Raw genomic sequence first — 20,117 nt, forward strand, 5'->3', positions numbered from 1 at the left:
TGGTCCCTGGTCTATGGGTTTATCTCGCCCATAGTCCCTGGACTTTAAAATATCGCCAGACAACCCTAGACTAAGAGTTTATCTCAAATTTGGTCCTTTTGCCATTTTTTGGTATGAAAATACCATTTTGAGCATTTGGGCAATTTGATCTTTTTACACTTTTAACATTTTAAATCTGATATTATTTTAAAATTATCATGTTTCCTTTTTGTCATCCTTCACTTTGTTTCTTTATTTCAATATTAGATTTAATTTTATAAAATTAAATTTTAAATTTAGATTTTTAAATATCAATAAATTTTTTAATTAAAACTATTAATTCATGGACACTATAAATATTGATTAAAACTATTAATTTTTGTTATTTAATATAATATTCAGCTGAATTGAAGAAGTGCAGGAAAAAAAATATTAATCATGATGGAAAAATAAGAGCTATTCTATTTAGCCTACGTTCGGTTGTTATAATTGCTTATGATTAAATATTATGAAGTTAACTAAAATTTTGATACTACTAAAAATTTTATATAGGAGTATTTTTTTCAGAAATTTTCTAGTTAATTTTGATTGTTTTCAAATAAATAAATAAAAATTATATTAGTCTTACATTATATGCATATTTATTTTAGCATAAATCGTGTTATATGATCTATTTATGATTAAAACTATTAAATATTGATTAAAACTAAGTTGGCGTCGGCATACCTTATTGATTAAATATTAGACACTATCAAATATTGATTAAAACTATCAGTTTGTGTTATTTAATAATTTTAATAATTATTAAAAATTTATTGATATTTAAAAATCTAAATTTAAAAATTAATTTTATAGAGTTAAATCTAATATTAAAATAAAGAAACAAAGTGAAGGATGACAAAAGGAAAAAAGAATGATAATTTTGAAATAATATCAGATTTAGTACATTACTGAAATAATATCAGATCTAAAATGTTAAAAGTGTAAAAAGACCAAATTGCTCAAATGCTCAAAAGGGTATTTTCGTACAAAAAAATGGCAAAATGATCAAATTTAAGATAAATCCTTAGTCCAGGATTGTCTGGCGATATTTTTAAAATCCAGGGACTATAGGCGAGATAAACCCATAATCCAAGGACCATTTTTGTAGTTCACTCATATATTTATTATCATAAACCGTATACGTTGTATAGAATAAACCATAGGCTATTATATGATTTCGTTAATTATTACACACATCACATCACACAAAAAAAGCTAAAATAACGACGAATTTACCGATCGATAGATTTTGTCAGAAAGTACCTACAACTTACATAATTTATAAAAAAGTAGGATTGTCGACAAATTTAAGAATATTTGCAAATGAATTCACAAACAATTCCAAAATAATAATTTATTATATTACTATATTACAGTATCCTAAAAATAAAATACAATATTATTTTCATAACAAAAGAAGCCTAGGATCAATAAGGAATGCTACATTTTAATCAACAAAACCAAACCCCCAAAATAAGGGCAAAAAAAAACACAGTACACCTACCACGATTCATAGATTTCTATATAGTCAACCGTGAAAAAAAAAATTACAACGACAAGTCAGCAAATATAATCACCAAATTTCCCATAAATCAAACCATAAAGTTTTCATAATTAATCCTATTCCCACTCCCCGCCGCCGACGCCATGCACGCCGTCCATCACAAACATATTCTGCTGCTGCTGCGGATAGTGCACGTGGAAACCGCCGCCCGACGCCACATGATGATCCATGTAGCTCGCGGCGGCGGCGCTTCCACTGCCGGGAATCGGCAGCTGCCTGGCGGCGGGCCCCCCGGTGAAGTGCTGCACCATGGCCCTGAAGTTGGCCGTGTCCGTGTTGAGGAGGGTGGTGGGGGTCCGCCTTGAGGCCCTCGACCGCCTCCTCACGGGCTTGGCCACACGGCCTTGCTCAGGGACAAGGTTGTTGTTGTTGTTATTGTTATTGTTGTTGTTGCTGTTTGAGCCGTTAGCGGCGAAAAAGGTGGTGGTGGGAGAAATAGTTTGGATGTTTTGGTTGATTTGAGAGAAATCATGTTGGTAGGGTTGGAAAAGCCAATCACTAGGGTTTGACATGGTTTGGCTAATGGCCATAGACAAAATTTGAGAGCTATGGTTTGATTAAACTCTCTCTATCTCTTGATATTTTTGAGAGAGAGAATGTGAAGAATGGGAATGGGAGAGAGGATAAAAGGTGTTTAGAGTAATTGGATTGAAGTATTTATATAGAGGGGGATCGAGAAGCAAGTCTTGGTCTTTAAAGTCTTCATTTTTATGTTTTTTAATCGTTTAATGTATGTATATGGATGAAGATTGATGAATGAAGTGTTTTTGTACGTTATTTAATGATATATTAGGGATTGGGAGACACCAATTATTACCAACAAATGAGCCCACGATTTCTTAAATAGGATACTAAAGAATCGTCAATATGTACTTGATTATGTGATTAAAAAATATTATCATTTTTGACCTAGTGATCTAATTAGAATATGGTTCACTTCTTATAAATCTTACATCGTTTGCTTTCGGGTAGATATTTAGTCTCCAACTTTAAAAAATATACTACTTAGAATACGTATAAAAAAATTATGATATTTAAAGTAAATTGTAAATTCAGGTAGGATTGAGATATTGACTGACTTTATTTTCGTCCTATAAAAACAAAAAAAACTCTATTAAATTTGGCTTTTGGAATTGTCATCAATCTCACGGTGAGGCAGTTCCGCCTCAACCTTTGAGGTCGGGTTTACTTTTGTTTCATCATCCATTGATCCTGATGGAGGACTACCTTCTTCCATTGAGTATGGAGTCTGAAAGGAAGTGAATCAGTCCATGATCACACCGATCCAACTATGTTGAGGATGGAGCCAAACATCTATAGGCTTCCATACATATATGTATTTTTAGGCTCAATTTGATTTATAGTATTAGTTAGTATTGGGTGTTAGGATCGTCGACTGCAACATTAGTTTGATATTGTCCGCTTTGGGTCAAGCCCGCACGGATTTGTTTTTGGGAGTGCATTAGTTTGATATTGTCCGCTTTTGGTCAAGCCCGCACGGATTTGTTTTTGGGTCACTCCCAAAAGGCCTCAAACTAATTGTGGTTGGACATGAATTATATACACCTTCCAACTTCCCTCACTCATCCGATGTGGGATGGGTTTGTAACCCAACAAACCTCCCCTCAAACCGAGACCACATCGGGAACGCAGTCGACACGAACATGGGTTGTTCCAGCCCTGGCCCCTGGGTCATCCTGGGCCCGACTCTAACTTTGAGTCCTTCAGGGCCCGACCCTAACCGGGGCTCATCCAGGCACAACCCATAGCCACCTGGGCTCTGATACCACTTGTTAGGATCGTCGACTGCAACATTAGTTTGATATTGTCCGCTTTGGGTCAAGCCCGCACGGATTTGTTTTTGGGTCACTTCCAAAAGGCCTCAAACTAATTGTGGTTGGACAGGAATTATATACACCTTCCAACTTCCCTCACTCATCCGATGTGGGATGGGTTTGTAACCCAACATTGGGATTACGGCTCACTATTTTGCCTATATATAGTTGTGGTTTAACACCACCCCAAACATAGATACACATCATATCGAATTAGATAAATTATTTATGTATTTATTATATTTTATTCGTATTATTTATGTGTTCCTTTCCTAAGATTTTCAGCATATCTAGCATCTGACCTATGAATTTCGTTTCTTAAATATGTGGTTATCTAAAATGGTTGAACACAAAACAAGTCAAAGAAAGACCTAAAACACTTGATGTAGGAAGGAAATGTTTGGTGGGGTTTCTCGAAGCAAAAGGTGGGGTGTTGCTTCCGCGAAGCAAGTAATCGAATTGAGTATGAAAGCAATGACAACACCATTCTTTGTTTTATTTTCTCATTGGAATATGTTCCATATTTTGTAAATATATATAGAGTTTCTGATAAAAATTCTTAAATGAAGAAAGATAATTATTTTTATCTTTGTTTTCTTTGGTGTTTAAAGTGAATCCCGGTTATCCCTAATTAACGTGTATCATCTTCTAACTAAAGTAATTTAGAATTTTGTTAAGTTTGATCAATTTCTTTTTAGGTAAAATTCTGATTTTGACCCTGAGAATTCTTAACTACAAAATTAGTTTTTTATTTCTATAAACGGTCTTAATTTTTAGCTACATCAGATAAAGAGTGGAGTTGATTTAACATTTGTTTTTCAAAGATTTAGACGTGGCTGACTAATTATATACATACCACACGTCCTAATTAAATTATACTACTAGTATTTATTAGTATCATCTAGATTAAAATTGTTGATTCAGTGGCATTTAGATTTTTTCTTTTTCTACAAATGTTTTTCATTTTACTTCTTAATTTATATACATCGATTAATTTCATGAAATCGACTTATACTAAATTCATCATTAATCCATATGGATTCTGGTTACGAAAAACCATGCAATTTGATCAAATTCTGGTCAAATCCCGTAGCTTTAAGAAACAAGTACGTATATCATAACTTATATTCTATTCTTCGTACTAAAATCAATTTATTTCGTAAATAAGTAATATATACATTTGCAAAAGTATTTCAGCTTTCATTTTATACATAATTTCCTCTAAATACAAATAAATGCGACAATCCAAAACATATCAAAGTTATACTATAATTGATTTTTTTTAGTTTAACCAATAATTTTTCCAGCAATTTGCTCAAAGATCAAATAGTGAACATGTATACATGCGAGAGAGAGAGAGAGGAAGATACCTAGAAACTCACTTTGTGAGTTCGATGAGAATGTGGAGTCTTTTGTCATGTAATAATATTGGTCAAAAATGTGTGTGAATATTTTTCAAACCTTGTTACGTCACATTCACATTAAACAATTTGAAACAAACCTTTATCAACGGCGTGACCAAATCAAATCATTCGACTAAAGTATGCATTTAAAAGAGGTTGCTTTGAAATATTAATGAGCTTTATTATATACATTGTGTATCCAGCTTTATTTAGTAGATTAAATAATCATAAAGTGACAAAGTTTGGAGTGTAACTATAAAATTTTCTCAAAATTCAATGTGTATATCATATGGGTTTCAAGTAATGATAACAACTATTGTTGTACTGTATTTGATATATATGTTGGGAGCATGCGGCTATTTTTTTAATGAGAATGTCAAAATTAACGGCTGAAGTAACACTTCTACCAATAAATACTACTCTATTACATATATTTGTGTGAGTGTGTTGTAATTGCTTCATAATGTTATTGACAAAATTTGAGAAATAAGAATGAGAAAAAATATGTATACGTGTGCATAAGTGTGTTGGTCGTGTGGCGGAGTAATTTCTGTCGGAGACGAAAGGTCTTGAGTTGAGTTCGAATCCAGTTGAGTTCGAATCCACTGTGATGCAGTCTTTACATTATTGTTCATTTATCAATAAAAAAGGATAAAAATAAATAAAAAGATAAGAAAAAAGTATGTTTATAGTATTTCTCAATGTTTTAAGACTAAACCGGAGTATATATGACTTGAATAAAAGATTACATGAGAAATAGAAATATAAGAGATTGTGATATAAATTAATCCTTATCTCTAACCATAATCTTTCCATTTGGTGGGACGCAACCCCTCCGTGCGACCCTTATCTGCACACGTAAAAGTACCATGTCCACCCCCTCCGTTTGCTTCCGACGTTGCCCCGAAGACCGAAAAAATAGTCATATCCGTTCCAAACCAATCTAGTAGTAATATATATTTCGCCCCCTCCGTTTCCGAATCTTGGATCCGCCACTGGGAAGTGCGATCTGGCGTCTAGGTCGGACGGTTGCAGTGGGCTGAACCTGTGGTTCGGCTCATGGAGTCATATGGGCTGGAATTGGGCTACATGGAATGGATGGAGGCTGTGGGCTTGTAGTTAAGTCAGGCCGAATAAGGCCCAAATGTTTATAGCGTAGCCCACTTCAAACAAGGTAGTAGAATCTTTAATAAAACTCTCGAATTATATATGAACTAACATTAGTAATTATGGTGCATAGGTGTCTATATCTAAGATAACAATTCAATATAAAAATGCAAAAATCATATCCGTTATAATAGAGTGGCGATAGTGTGCCTAACAGAAATTCATGTGTCAACTATAAATCCAAACTAGACAAAATTCTGAGTTGGAAGCTTTAATTATCTTATTAACATTTTCCTTTCTGGAGAGTGGAATCTACACCTCTCTCCCACTCTACTCAACTCAACTAATTTATATCAATTCCAATTTCTTCACTTCACTCACCTCACAGGTTGCAACGATGGCAACTGCAATCACTGGTTATGCCAATCATCCATGCGTTTTGGCGAATCATCCCTTCCAATTTTCAGCTTCCCGTTTGAATTCCAATTCCTCTGCAGCCTCTTCAAATTCAATCTTGGGCTGTAAGACAAAGGGGATTTCAATCAGGTTTATTTTGTTGAACTTTCATTTTTTAATTTGGAGTTTTTGGCAAATGCCCACTTCCTTTTTGTTATTTTGAAGTGTGTTGTCGGTGTAAAGATTGAGTCTTTCTTGATGTTTGAGTATGTTTTGGCTGAAGAATGAGTATGTCTTGATGTTTGAGTATGTTTTTGGCTGAATTCTTGGTGTTGTGTGTTTTTATATTAGTTGTTTGTAGAAATGGTTTATTATTATTTTTTTTTTTTTGAGTTTGGAGATTTTGGCAAGTGCCCACTTGCTTTTTGGTATGTTGAAGTGTGATGCTGGTATAAAGATTGAGTCTTTCTTGATGTTTGAGTGTTTTGTTGTTCCCATTAAGTGTTTGTAGAAAAATTATGCTATAAACATTTCAATCCAAGAGTTTATTTCTTTTGTTGAATTAATTAAATTTAATTCTTAAAGAAGCTATTTTTGTTTGTAGAAGCTCTTTCATTCGAACCGAATCCTTGTAGTTCTTGTTTGATGAGATTGATGGAGTTGGTTTAATGGTGACACATTCTATTGAATGCAGGTGCCAATCATCTACGGGCACCGATGAAGCGAAAACAGCAAAACAGATGAACTTACTAGACAATGCAAGCAACATGCTCACTAATTTCTTGAGTGGGGCGAAGATACTGTCGATGCCTACTGCTGAGGGTGCAGTCTCGGATCTGTTTGGAAAACCACTTTTCTTCTCCTTGTATGATTGGTTCATCGAGGTAGATTTTATGCTGCTGTTGAGCTGTATAGGTTTAAACTGTCTGATCAATGGCTTGCCTACTTCAAATGTATGCGCTTAACTGATGCAAAATGTTATGAGAAGATGTTGGCATGTCGCGATTGATTGACCCTTTTTACCGCATATTGCTCTTGTTTGCACGTGGAAGAGTTGTTGACTTGTTATCTTGGTTGGTCATTTTTGCAGCATGGCTCGGTTTATAAACTTGCCTTTGGGCCTAAAGCGTTCGTTGTCGTCTCTGATCCCATCGTTGCTAGACATATTCTTCGTGAAAATGCATTTTCCTACGACAAGGTATGTTCTTAACTTCACTACTTCTTTAAAGAAGTTGGAAGTGAGTCTTTCTGTGCAATAATATCTAGTCCACCGATCTTCGGAGTTATACACGTCCTTTCCTACCCGATATGATCAAGAACTCATATTGTCAATATCTTGCTCAAAATCAAAACTCAAAAGCACTAATCAAGAAATTGTTTTCCTTAACATGTTTTGATGTTGAACTGCAATCACATAATGTAGGGCGTTCTCGCTGATATATTGGAACCGATAATGGGCAAAGGACTCATTCCTGCTGACCTCGACACGTGGAAGCAGAGGAGGCGAGGTGATACCTTCATCACTCGAAGTAGTAACCTTGTACATTTTCGACCATTCACCTCACTCTCCCTACTCTTATCCCCACTGCAGTTATCGCTCCCGGATTCCACTCGCTCTTCTTGGAAACTATGGCGAAAATGTTCGCTAACTGCTCCGACAGAATGATAGCAAAATTCGATAACCTTTTAGAAGCAGAAGTTTCCAGGGGAGGGAAGAAAATAGAGTTGGACCTCGAGGCCGAGTTCTCTAGTTTGGCGCTCGACATTATTGGCCTCGGTGTCTTCAATTATGACTTCGGTTCTGTTACAAAAGAGTCCCCAGTGATTAAGGTTTAATTCGTCTTTCGCTCTCATCTAGTTCGGTTGTATCACTTGCTGATGCAACATGTTTCGTCTGCAGGCTGTGTACGGTACTCTGTTCGAGGCCGAGCATCGTTCAACATTCTACATACCTTACTGGAAACTCCCTTTGGCGAAATGGCTCGTCCCTCGACAACGGAAGTTCCAGAGCGACCTTAAGGTCATAAACGACTGCCTCGATGGGCTGATAAAGAATGCAAAAGAGACTAGAGAAGTGAGAAAAGTCACAATATTTTCATGTAAATGTGGTTTTGCCTAATCATTCTCTAATGTGATTTTACATTTTTTCTCAGGAAGCTGATGTCGAGAAACTGCAGCAACGCGACTACTCAAATATCAAGGATGCTAGCCTCTTGCGTTTTCTAGTCGACATGAGAGGAGTAGACGCTGATGATCAACAGGTAAATAATCCGACATTTGTGGAAATCATCCCTTTTATTTTACGATTTGAGGTCAATTGTAGTGATCTCGTTAACTCCATCGAACAGCTCAGAGATGACCTGATGACGATGCTTATAGCCGGACACGAGACAACAGCTGCTGTCCTTACATGGTCTATTTATCTTCTAGCACAGGTATGGTATTTCCTTTTTGGATCGAGCAATGCTATTGCTTTTGGTGATAATCCTAATCATATGATCCATTCATGTGATTCAGCATCCATCCAAAATGAAGAAAGCACAGGCAGAGGTCGATTCAGTGCTTGGACAGGAGCCGATAACATATGAAGCAATCAAAAAGCTCGAGTATGCAACGCACCCCCCCTAATCTTTTTACCACCTCTATATCATACCTCATCGATCTTGATAGTTACGGTTTTCTTTGGATGAAAACATGTGGTTTGTGGTCGTTAATCCTCCAAATTCAGCATTTGCTCAACCTATACGAATCTGATTGATGCGTTTTTGTTAGGTACTTGCGGCTTATTGTGGTTGAATCTCTACGATTATACCCACAGCCTCCGTTGCTGATCAGACGGTCTCTCAAACCGGATAAGTTACCGGGTATGTGTTCTGATTATATGAAGTCGAAGAAGCCTTTTAATCATCATTTTCTTCGCATTTTCTTTTACCATTCATGCAAAATATCGGACTGTTTCACATATTCTCGTGAGTTGGTTGATATTCTGAAACGAAGTCCTAAACGACGCAGGTGGCTACAATGGCAACGAAGACGGGTATTCAATCCCAGCCGGGACGGACTTATTTGTATCTGTAAGTATAATGTAGCTAGTTTTTTAGAACCACGACGAGCCAGACTAAGTTGGTTCGGATCTTGTTGAGCAAACATCGTGTTAATTATACGGGTGTCGTTGCTTTTGCAGGTGTATAATCTCCACAGATCTCCCCATTATTGGGACAACCCTAATGACTTCGAGCCGGAGAGGTTTCAAAGGCAAAAGGCTAGCCAAGTTGATGGTTGGGCCGGTTTTGATCCATCTCGTAGCCCCGGGGCACTGTATCCTAACGAGGTAATTGATCTAGCACTTGACTTTCGTTCGATTTAGTTCTTGAAAAAAGTGATTCATCAATCTGTCGATAGCTACATGTATTGCACGATGAATGTGAAGAAGTAAGCCCTTATCCCGACCACTATGACCCAAGTTAGCCTAACCAAGCCCGACCCTAATTTACATCTATCGGGCTATCATTTAGTCGAAAAAAAGTGAAGGAGTCCACAACCCTCGGTTGCAACCACAAGTGGTTACAACCAATGTTTTAAAAACCGGACCGGACCGGCCGGTTCGACCGGTTCAACCGCGAACCGGTTGGTGGTCCGGTCCGGTTAGCACTATAAAACCAGTGACATGTTCAATCGCCATGAACCGCCGAAACCGGCCGGCCGGACCGGTCTGGCCGGGAACCGGAAACCGGTTCAAATGTTTTTCAAAATTTTAGAATTTATTCTAAAATTTTGGCCTTGATAGGGGTTGAACTCAAGACCTCCCAGTGAACTTACCAACAATTCTACCACTACACCACAAGGACTTCTTGGTAGTAATATGAACATAAGTTATTTTCATATGTTAAACACGAAAATATTTTATCTATATAAACTAATAATCCGTGTTTAATACGTATATATGTATATTAAGAATATGTGATTAATTATATTAAAAGTTTACTACTATTTGATTATATACTAGGAGTATTTACTAAATATATGTTTTTAATTTATGTTTATTCATATATCTTTGTGTATAATATTATTTTGTCGCATTACTTTTTGAAAATAATACTATGAACTTATTTATTTTTATACATAAATAATAAATTTTTATTTACAATAACTTACTACTAGTATAATTTATATATTTAATTATATTTGTTGATAAAAAGTTAATAAAATTCTATCATTCACTAAAAATATATTCTTTTTACTTTTATATTCTTTTAAGATAATTCATTTTAATTTTATATATTCTTTTAAGAAATTGTTAATTATAATATATTTCTTATATTTTAATTATACTTTTACAATCACTAATGTTTTATAATATAGGAGTTTATAATTATACATAGAGTTTAATACTAGTTTTTAATATTGTGTATTATAATTTATTATTGTATTTAAACTTAACGTCATTAAATATTCTAATATACTAGTACAAGACTTGTTTTCTATAATAATACTATTAAATGTATAATACTATAATATTTATTGATAAAATATTTAATTAAATTTTATTATTTACTACTAAATAAATAAATATATATATATATATAAACAGTATTCCGGTTCAACCAATGGTTCGACCAGTGAACCGGTTGAACCAGTGAACCAGTAATGACGCCGGTTCGCTTGCCGGTCCGGTTTTTAAAACATTGGTTACAACGATAAAAAATACTTATGTCGGACCATCTGACGCAAGACTCTCGATATGCAAACATCTAAAACATCTATTTTCCAATGTGGTCAGATCATTGCCGATTTCGCCTTCTTGCCCTTCGGAGGGGGGCCAAGAAAATGTGTCGGGGACCAGTTCGCCCTCATGGAGTCGACTGTGGCGCTGGCGGCATTACTACGGGAGTTCGACGTGAACCTGCGAGGATCGCCGGAATCCGTCGAACTAGTCACCGGAGCCACCATCCACACCAAGAGTGGGCTGTGGTGCCAGCTGGAGAAGAGATCGTCGAGTTCTAATTGATTTTGCATCTCTTGTAGTTGTGACTAAAGAATTTCTCTTTTAGAATCAAGAATCAATTTTGCTCATGCTGTCACACTTCAGTCGTTAGCCTTTTTTAAATGTAAAGTTATTTATTTGGTTATCGATTTAGAATAGGCATACTTTATCCAAAATATAGCATCCTTCGACAAACTTTTGTATCTCACATTTTCTAAAACACAATAATAAACGTACATAAATTATACTCCCTTCCCAACTAAGTTGAGTCAAAAATTTTAGGCACCGATATTAATAAATTGTGTTGAAAAGTATGAGAGGAATAAATAGGAAAGATAAAGAGAGTAGCAAATTTGACCAATTTTATTTACTATATTAATTTAATTACTAATCATTTTATTTCCTTACTATATTTTTAAGACATTATTAAAATAATTTGACTGAAAATTTATGATAAATTCATAGTATATGATTTTCAAGAGATAATTACTTAGATATCCAATAGATAATATTTTTCAAATCCATAGATATTTAATTTGGTAAATTTAATCTTTTTATAAATTATTGCAAAAGGAAAATACATAATAGATTAATTTATTACTATAAATAAGTAATTAATACTATCATACCATATAGATATATTGGTATTAATGAAGCTAGATAACTACAAAATCATTCACAATGCTAACCCTGGACAGAATCAACTAGAGTATCATTTGTGCATATATCTCAAGCCAGAAAACAAAACAAGACACCTTCGCCATACCTTCACCATCTACCATGCCTAGAACTAGCCGGCGTTTTCGTCTTCATCATCATCATCCTCTTCACTTAAATCCCCATCGAAAGCGCCTTCATCGTCATTATCCTCTTCACTTAAATCCCCATCCTCTTCACTTAAAACCTCTTCATCGTCATCATCCTCTTCACTTAAAACGTCTTCATCGTCCTCATCCTCTTCACCTGAAAAATAATCTTCCCCATCTTGATAATAGTCATATTTATAAACATCAAAATAGGCGTCCGGACCAAACGGATCACGGCCATCCCAGTTAGGCCACGGAACATCACTGACTCAGTCATGGGGGAGTTTAAGAACTTTCATCCTCTCGCGGCATCTCTTCCCTAAATCCCCTTCAAGATGGAGATCAAAGCATCGTCGGACATCAAGTGATTCGAGGCGTGGACAGGCTTCCAGGATGTCTTCGAGCCCTTGGTTTCCAATCCAATGTGCGAAGAGTTGGAGATGCTGGAGATTGGGCATGCTTTCAGCGATTGCGCGAGCACACAGATTTCGGTAGAAACTTATGACGTCATCAGCACCTTCCAACAACACAAACTTGCAGTTAAATGTGTTGAGTGAGAAGGATTTCAAGGTCGGGCAAGCATAGCCAATAGATCTAATGTCGACAGCACGATCAAGAGTAAGGTGCAATTCTTCCAAGTGTGGAAGTTTTGCAAATATTCGAGCTGCATGAAATCCTGATATGTGAAAGCAAATTCCAAGTTTAACGCGTTTGAGATTTGTTGATCTGTCAAACAACAAAAGATTAGAGAGTTTTTACACAGAGCAAGATAAAGATTAGACAGACAGTTCTTTTACATGGAGCGAGATAAAGGAAGCTTCTTATACCAACTACTCCATAAGGCGTTTGAGATGTGGCGATTTGTCGAATAGCAAAAGATTAGACAGTTATTACATGGAGCAAGATAAAGGAAGTTTCTTAAACCAATAACTACAACATTGCCCTCTAGAAGAGTGAGATTTAACTAAATGAAGCTTGTTAAACAAAGATTAGACAGTTTTTAAAATGAAGCAGAATGATAGAGGAAGCTTCTTAAACCAATACCTACCACATTGGTTTCGAGATGAGTAATTTTTTGCATAGAGCAGCAAGATAAAGGAAAGCAATTACAACTACATTGGCTTATTTGATATAAAATCGACAAAAAAGATCGAAAATAAGTCAGAGTATTCTAGTGTATTACAACCAGACAACTGACAAACTTAGCTAAGGAAGAAGCAGAAGCAACAAATTCAACAAGACAAATACAAAATTCTCACTCCAATGTAAACACTACTTACTATATCACCACAATGCAAATTGAATTCTCAAAGGCACTAAGAAATTTCAGATCTGAAACAAATTTTCATGATTTACACCTATTTCAACAAAGTAGCAAAGACATTTCACAATGCAAATACAATATGCCTGTTTTCAAGGCGTGTTCATCAAATTTCAGATTTAAAGGAACAAATTTTCAAGCATTAATAGGCAGATAAACAATCCGACTAGAAAACTGACCTATTTCAAGTTGAATCATCAAAAAACAAAAGGCTGGCGCGGAATATTAAAATTTGAATTTGAATTTACCGACGGGCGATGTGATTCATGAGATTTGCGGAGCCGAAGTAGTGGACGGTGAGGTCGATCAATTGTCCTTGGCTGCGGTCGACTGCGCGTCGCAGCATGAGATCGTAGTCGCTCAGCAATTTCCGTGGGAGAGGGTTAGAGAAATAAAGCACTCGCCACAAGGCGGGATCCTTGCAAATCATCCACCCCCAGCCTCTGGAGAATATCCGCCGTTATATCTCGAGGCAGATGGATCCACGGCGGTGAGGATGGAGCAGCAACCACCGCCTGCGTCTGGTATTTGTATTTCCTTCCTTCCATTGCGATTGAAAGGAGTTGGTTGGTTCAAGTGAATATGGAACTGCCCAAGTGTTTGTAGTGTGTAGCTTCACGTAAATCTTCTGTGTGAAGCTTCGCAAACGACGCCGTCTTCGGGAGAAAGGATATCACGTGAGAGTACTTTGTCCTGGCTATACGAATATGTACGGTTAATTATTGTTAAAATAGTAGGCATTAACTCAAATTAGAATTATGTCTATATTATAATGTACTAATAGCTTATGATAATTCATTATACTACCTCCGTCCACAAAAAATTGGCGATCAAACACGAATTTTAATAAATGTAATGAAAAGTGTAAAAATTAATAGATATAGATCTAAATTTTAATAAAATGTGATTGAGAATTAATAAGTGTACTATCTAAACTGGTAAAAATGAAAGGTGAAAAATTTTATGGAACGGATGAAAATAAAAATAAGTGATAAATTTTCAAGAACTGAAAGAGTATTATCTTTAATAATGAGTTATTTTTATCATGATATGCACTACACAAATTTAATCTCTTCCATTTTGTGAAAATAGTAGTAGTACAAACCTTATATGGGTAAAGATATGTAGTAGTTTGGAAGAAATATTTAATAAGACAAAATAATATAATACTCCATATAAAATAATGGATTATACGAAAAAAAAATCTGTATTTAAAAAGATGTATTTTAAATGGATTATACGACAAAATTATGGTCATTTCACAATTTTATAATTAGATACGCAATGCTTGACACTCATTGCAGAATTAAAAAAAAATGTCCCATGGACCACGATTTTCCAACCACACCTAAAAATCGAGAATTTTGCCGGAATTTGGTTATTTCTTTTTAGATATGAGATATAGATAGATATTTAACGTTTATCACAACAAACATAACCATAAAACTAGCAAAGATCAACTCAACAATGCTCTCTTCTTCACAAAAATCCTAGATTTACCGGAAATTAACTAAAAATACAGCTTGCTACTATCGCTACAACACGGCGCATCACTCATCGCGGCGAGCGACCGTTTACGACGACGCCGAGACGACGAAATTAAACGCTGCTGCACAGTCTATGTTCACTTACTATACAGTTAAGTCAAGAGACGCTCCCATTTGGCACACATACAACAAGCAGTCTGAAAGGTAAAGCTGGCTGTGCTTCTGTACAACGGTGTTTATATATCAGACGATACCAATGCTTGAGTATGAAAGGTGAAGCTCGAGCTACGAAACATCATTACCTACCAATACCGTTAACGGAGAGAAAAAGAATTTCTCAAGCGTGTCTTGGTGCATTGTCGTGCAGCTGCGCGGATCTCACATTCGGATCGTCCTGCTATGGACAACAATATATTAGTAAGCTCTGGATTGGTGAAATAACAGAAACATTTGAAGTAAACCTAACAATCCCATGAACTAACCCGAATGCCATAGCCGAAATTTGTAGGGCGGAAAAACTCCATATGCCCCTTCAAGGATGACCACAAAATCAGAACGAATTATTGAAGCAATGGGAAAAGTAATAAGCTACACGACAAACAAGTTACCATTCCAGGCATGGCGGGCTGAGTGCCATAGTAGCCATCGTGGGTAGGTGCAATGGAGTTCAGCTGGCCCTAAAGAAGGTCATAACTTCAGATTCCATTATTACTAGAAAGAGTTAATAGATGTGATTAGAGGACGTACTAGTCCCTGAATGGCTGGTTGGTTCCCGAAGTAACTATCGCGTGTGGGACCCATTAAGTTCAGCTGTACCATTCAAATAGAGGGAAACCAAGTTACAGTGAGCCAATTAGAACTTATGTACTTTTTCATGTATAATTCAAGGTATGTTTCTTACCATTCCCGGAGCACCTTGATGATGACCAAAATATCCATCCAGATTTACAGGTCGAGAACTCAGTTTTTCCTAAGTATTAAAACAATGACTGATTTAGGCTTACAGGTCGAGAACTCAGTTTTTTCCTAAGCATTAACAACAACTTACAATACAAAATCTCAAGTTTGCACAAGATTTATTTTAGGCATATCTCAAGTAAGAAACATTTCTACAGAAAAAATGAGCACGCAACAACATTGACGTACAATTTGTTGTAAGCTATCTGCCGTGCCAGCTGTAATAACATCTGGCTCCATGTTAACCTGCAATGCAGATAATGCATGACTTAAAGATATAGAAAACATAAAAGAATATGTTTTTGATTCAAGACAAACCTTTCTCTTCTTAGTTGTATTCTTCTTCTTATTTGTCTTGCTCAAACTCCCACTTTGAAAGCCATCTTCGATGCACAAAATACCCGGGGAAGCAGAAGGTCCAGCTTCTAGAAGATTCTTACTGGAGTAGTTGGCATTCAAACAGTTCTCAAAAGCTTCATCAAGTGCACGAAGAGACAGATTGTAACTCTCTTGTGATAATGATCCTTCTTCACCCAATTTCATAGCCCTTTGACAAAGATCATTATATTGCTGCAGCCTTGAGTGCACCTGCTCAGACCCTTCACCCATCGAGTATCTGCTCTTGGCGTCTTTGGTCCACCGTTTCAAAATATATTGTGAAGGTATTGTCGAGATGCCACAGATTTGAAGAACAATCATTGCATGTCTACAAAGGAAACCTTTCAGTTCAAATAAGCGGCATATGCAGGACACTTCAGATTTCAAATCGTTCAGTGTGACAATAAATTCTTGATTCCTCTCATAATCTTGTACTTTGAAAGTGACCACCGCATCAACTTGTTCCTCTTTCTTAGGTATACATGCTACAGCACCCAATACCTCAACTTGAAATTTCCTCAATACAGAAAGAGTATAAAGGCTAGCTACATGCTTCTCGAACGGTGAAGGCGACTTCAAAGCAGGCTGCTTATTCCATGTATCAGAAGAGGCCTTTGCTTCCTCTTCATACCTATCTTGCAGAATGGCATCATATTGTTTTATGAACTCTTGCACAGTTGTTTTCTTATGTACATACTTGTCAAAGAAAGAATTCACACTATCTGACCGTTGACCTGTTGACATACCAGCAAAAAATCCATCTTTAGTAAAGTTAGGCACCCACATTTTGTGATCTTCATACAATGACTGGATCAACTCATTCTCTTTTAGTTCAAATCTATCCACCAGCTTGAGCCACCTCTTTTCGAACTCCTCCTCTGTCCACGACCTATAAATGCATTTTTCGAATTTAGATATGAAGTTTTCGTTCTGTTTGATTACACTATTTAATGTTTCTGAAATCTTTCCCACTACATGCCACAAGGAGAAAAAATGAAGAGTGGATGGAAAAACATCTGAAATAACAGACTTGAAAACCCTTTCTTGCTCAGTGAGTATAATTTTCGGAGCCTGGCCACCCATAGCTTTCAACCACATTCTCATGGCCCATGAATATGTCGCTACGTTTTCATCAGACAGCAAAGCACATCCGAGTAGCATGAACTGATAGTGCTGATTGACCCCAACAAAAAGAGCTAGAGGCATTTTATACTTGTTTCGGATATAGCTCGTATCAAAAGATACGACATCACTGAAATTAGGATAGTCATGCCTGCTTTTGGCATCAACCCAAAATAGACTCTTCAGGCGTTGATCCTCACCAACATCCACTGCATAAAAGAAGTTTGAATTTAGAGTCTGCATATGGACATAAAACTCAAGCATAGCACTCGCCTCCACTGCATCCATTGCCATACTCCTGCCCTTTTCAAATTGGCCTCTGGATTCATGTTTAAGACCGACTGCACTTTTATATTCAGCGAACTGTCTAGCCATCGCAGCATACATCCTTCTGGTCTGTTCACTTACAGCTTGGGCAGGTAAAAGTTCGTGGTTATGCTCTTTCTCAAATCTATGGATTATCCATTTCCCATCGGACCTTCTCTTAACATGCATACTTGCTTTACAATCTGTCTTTGAACATGCTCGACGACCTGTAGCATTCTCAGAATCCTGATTGGTTCCTTGTCTACTGCGTGGACGGTTCAAAGATTTCTCATACTCACGCTTTGTTCCATATCTAGAACATGCATATTTTGCATCGATGAATTCCCTTGATGTTTTTGAACGTCGGCTATTCTGAATCGCAGTATTAAATCCCACGGATCTAGCATATTCCTGATAGAAAGCATAGGCGTCCCCATGAGACTCAAATTCCATACCAGGAAGTGGCTCAAGAATCGTCAGATCTTTAAAATCTATATCGGGTAAGGGAGAATTCACATCATCAACATCTTCAATGTGCAACTTGTCCTCCTCTCCCATACTCTCACCCACAACATCTACATTAAGGGGCTTCTCTTCCCCATCTAGCATATTAACAATTCCATTAGGCTCTTCTAAATCCTTATCATGCTCTCCAGAAGGCAACCTAAGATCTATATCCATAAAAACAACCTGTTTTCCTGCAATAAGTTGTTGTCTAGTGACCTGTAAAAATAAACATGATTTTGAACTCTGTAGAGCATTATAAGAGCTTTGATAATGTTCTGCATTTATTTTTCACTTCACTGCCACAAGAAATAAGAAAAAGAAAAGGAGCAGTATATATCAGATAAGTAGTTAGATTGTGCTTTACTCCATGATTTCTCATACTCCCCTTTGTCACTGGACTCAAGAAATAACCACCACATTCAGCGTTATGCACACAGGCATATACAAGGCGGTAAGTAGAAGGTGGAAAAGCACGTACAGAGTATATCTTTTATAAAGACACAAACTTAAAGAAGATAGTATGTTAAAATTTACAGAATAGGATAGATTACAGTAAGTGATTTAGCTCAGTATCAAGAATGTCACTGCAATTCAATTCAGCACATCATGATACACCAATGACTAAAAAACATATGAATTCCATACAGAAACTGCGTAAATCTAAATAACTGAATCCCATTAACTCATTCTTAGCCTTCTCCACATACAATTTACCCTCACCCACTTCGACGTCCGAACAAACCAGCTCTGTATTGATAATAGCGCTATCACTATCAACATAAACATCACCGACCAACACTAGCATCGAGTAGTTAGCTATTGACAACATGTTAAAAATTGGCAGCTTTTAGCACCAAGCACAAAATAAGCAAGAGCCAACAAGCCTAGATAACTACATTATAAAGCTTTCACCACATTTTGCGAAAAGAAACAGCAGAAAATGAACAAACGTGAAAAAACACTACGTTCAGGCAAAATCAATTTTCGAAAAAAGGAAAAATAAAACAAGGAGATAAAGCTAAAAGGCGGCATGAATTTGAGCAGGAAATCAGGGGAAGTTTTTGCGGTTTTTTTAGATTGATCATTAAGCAAGAAAAGGCAACGAATTGTGGAATTGTTTGAGCTGAAGAGAAAGGGAGGGAGGGGAGGGAAAAAGTCGTTATGGAGGTGGAGAGTGGTGATTACCTGCGATTTTTATAGTAGAAATCTTCAGAGCTGCAAATCCACGCGAGGGTTTGGGCGAGTCGACGATGTTTTTCCCCAAATTTGGAGATTAGGGTTCTCTCGATTTGTGATTGCCACTCGCTCTCCTTCAACACTCTCTCTCACTCGCTCTGCCCTTTTCTCTCTCTAGCGCGTGCCTCTCTTCTCATTGCCACAGCACATTTTTATTACTCTACGTCTACATATTGCTACTCCCTCCGTCCCGCACTACTCGCACTTATTTCCTTTTTGGGCGTCCCAAGTTACTTGCACTCTTTCCATTTTTAGTAAAAAATTTCACCTACAGCCGTCATTTTTGACTTTCCTATACACTCATTCCTTAATCTCCGAGCCGAAAAGGAAATGAGCGAGTAGCCCGGGACAGAGGGAGTATTATTTATTTGGTGGCAGCGACGGGATAATTAAACATACTTACAAAATAATCCCTCGTCTCAGATAATTCGGATAAGTTTGACTAGGCACGGGTTTTAAGAAATTTTGTTTGACTTTGATCTAAACGAAGGTAGATAGTAAAACTGGGTCCCACCTTGTTTCTTTTTCTTCTATTTTTATGGAAATCTTGAATTAGTGATGATTTGAGTATAATTAAAATTTTGTTCTAATTTTTTAATTGTAATTAGTGTTATAATCTGCACAAAATTTAAATTAGCTGCTCAATTCTGCAGCTCAAAATTCTACTACTAAAAACTTCTCAAAATA

At 36.5% G+C, this 20,117-nt stretch overlaps 4 protein-coding genes across 8 annotated transcripts; 1 reads left to right on the forward strand and 3 right to left on the reverse strand.

The window, feature by feature from the left end:
• Nucleotides 1–1,366: 1,366 nt before the first annotated feature.
• LOC121741134 (VQ motif-containing protein 22-like) lies at nt 1,367–2,199 on the reverse strand. Its single transcript, XM_042133835.1, has one exon. The coding sequence runs from the start codon at nt 2,113–2,115 to the stop codon at nt 1,642–1,644; it is 474 nt and encodes a 157-aa protein (XP_041989769.1). The 5' UTR covers nt 2,116–2,199; the 3' UTR covers nt 1,367–1,641.
• Nucleotides 2,200–6,176: 3,977 nt separating this feature from the next.
• LOC121742104 (cytochrome P450 97B2, chloroplastic) lies at nt 6,177–11,455 on the forward strand. The gene is made up of 13 exons (XM_042135143.1): nt 6,177–6,476; nt 7,021–7,210; nt 7,417–7,524; nt 7,750–7,834; nt 7,918–8,156; nt 8,227–8,400; nt 8,480–8,587; nt 8,675–8,761; nt 8,844–8,932; nt 9,099–9,190; nt 9,339–9,400; nt 9,511–9,657; nt 11,107–11,455. The coding sequence occupies exons 1-13, from the start codon at nt 6,328–6,330 to the stop codon at nt 11,332–11,334; spliced, it is 1,758 nt and encodes a 585-aa protein (XP_041991077.1). The 5' UTR covers nt 6,177–6,327; the 3' UTR covers nt 11,335–11,455.
• Nucleotides 11,456–11,888: 433 nt separating this feature from the next.
• LOC121811615 (putative F-box/LRR-repeat protein 23) lies at nt 11,889–14,133 on the reverse strand. The gene is made up of 2 exons (XM_042212489.1): nt 13,686–14,133; nt 11,889–12,842 (listed from the first exon to the last, which is right to left on the reverse strand). The coding sequence occupies exons 1-2, from the start codon at nt 13,865–13,867 to the stop codon at nt 12,386–12,388; spliced, it is 639 nt and encodes a 212-aa protein (XP_042068423.1). The 5' UTR covers nt 13,868–14,133; the 3' UTR covers nt 11,889–12,385.
• A 716-nt stretch (nt 14,134–14,849) lies between these two features.
• LOC121741478 (protein FAR-RED ELONGATED HYPOCOTYL 3-like) lies at nt 14,850–19,556 on the reverse strand. 5 transcript variants are annotated; one of them, XM_042134242.1, is made up of 9 exons: nt 19,380–19,556; nt 16,200–18,385; nt 16,071–16,127; nt 15,826–15,894; nt 15,672–15,734; nt 15,533–15,601; nt 15,407–15,454; nt 15,231–15,321; nt 14,850–15,146 (listed from the first exon to the last, which is right to left on the reverse strand). In XM_042134242.1, exons 2-8 carry the CDS (start codon nt 18,366–18,368, stop codon nt 15,262–15,264), a joined length of 2,535 nt encoding a protein of 844 aa, XP_041990176.1. In that variant the 5' UTR covers nt 18,369–18,385; nt 19,380–19,556; the 3' UTR covers nt 14,850–15,146; nt 15,231–15,261. The 5 variants fall into 5 exon arrangements, with proteins under 5 accessions (XP_041990176.1, XP_041990178.1, XP_041990179.1 ...); XM_042134244.1 differs by lacking the exon at nt 19,380–19,556 and having other exon boundaries at nt 15,231–15,318; nt 16,200–19,369; XM_042134245.1 differs by lacking the exon at nt 19,380–19,556 and having other exon boundaries at nt 15,227–15,318; nt 16,200–19,369.
• Nucleotides 19,557–20,117: the final 561 nt, after the last annotated feature.

Source organism: Salvia splendens, chromosome 7 (genome assembly GCF_004379255.2).
Source record: "Salvia splendens isolate huo1 chromosome 7, SspV2, whole genome shotgun sequence".
NCBI lineage: Eukaryota > Viridiplantae > Streptophyta > Magnoliopsida > Lamiales > Lamiaceae > Salvia > Salvia splendens.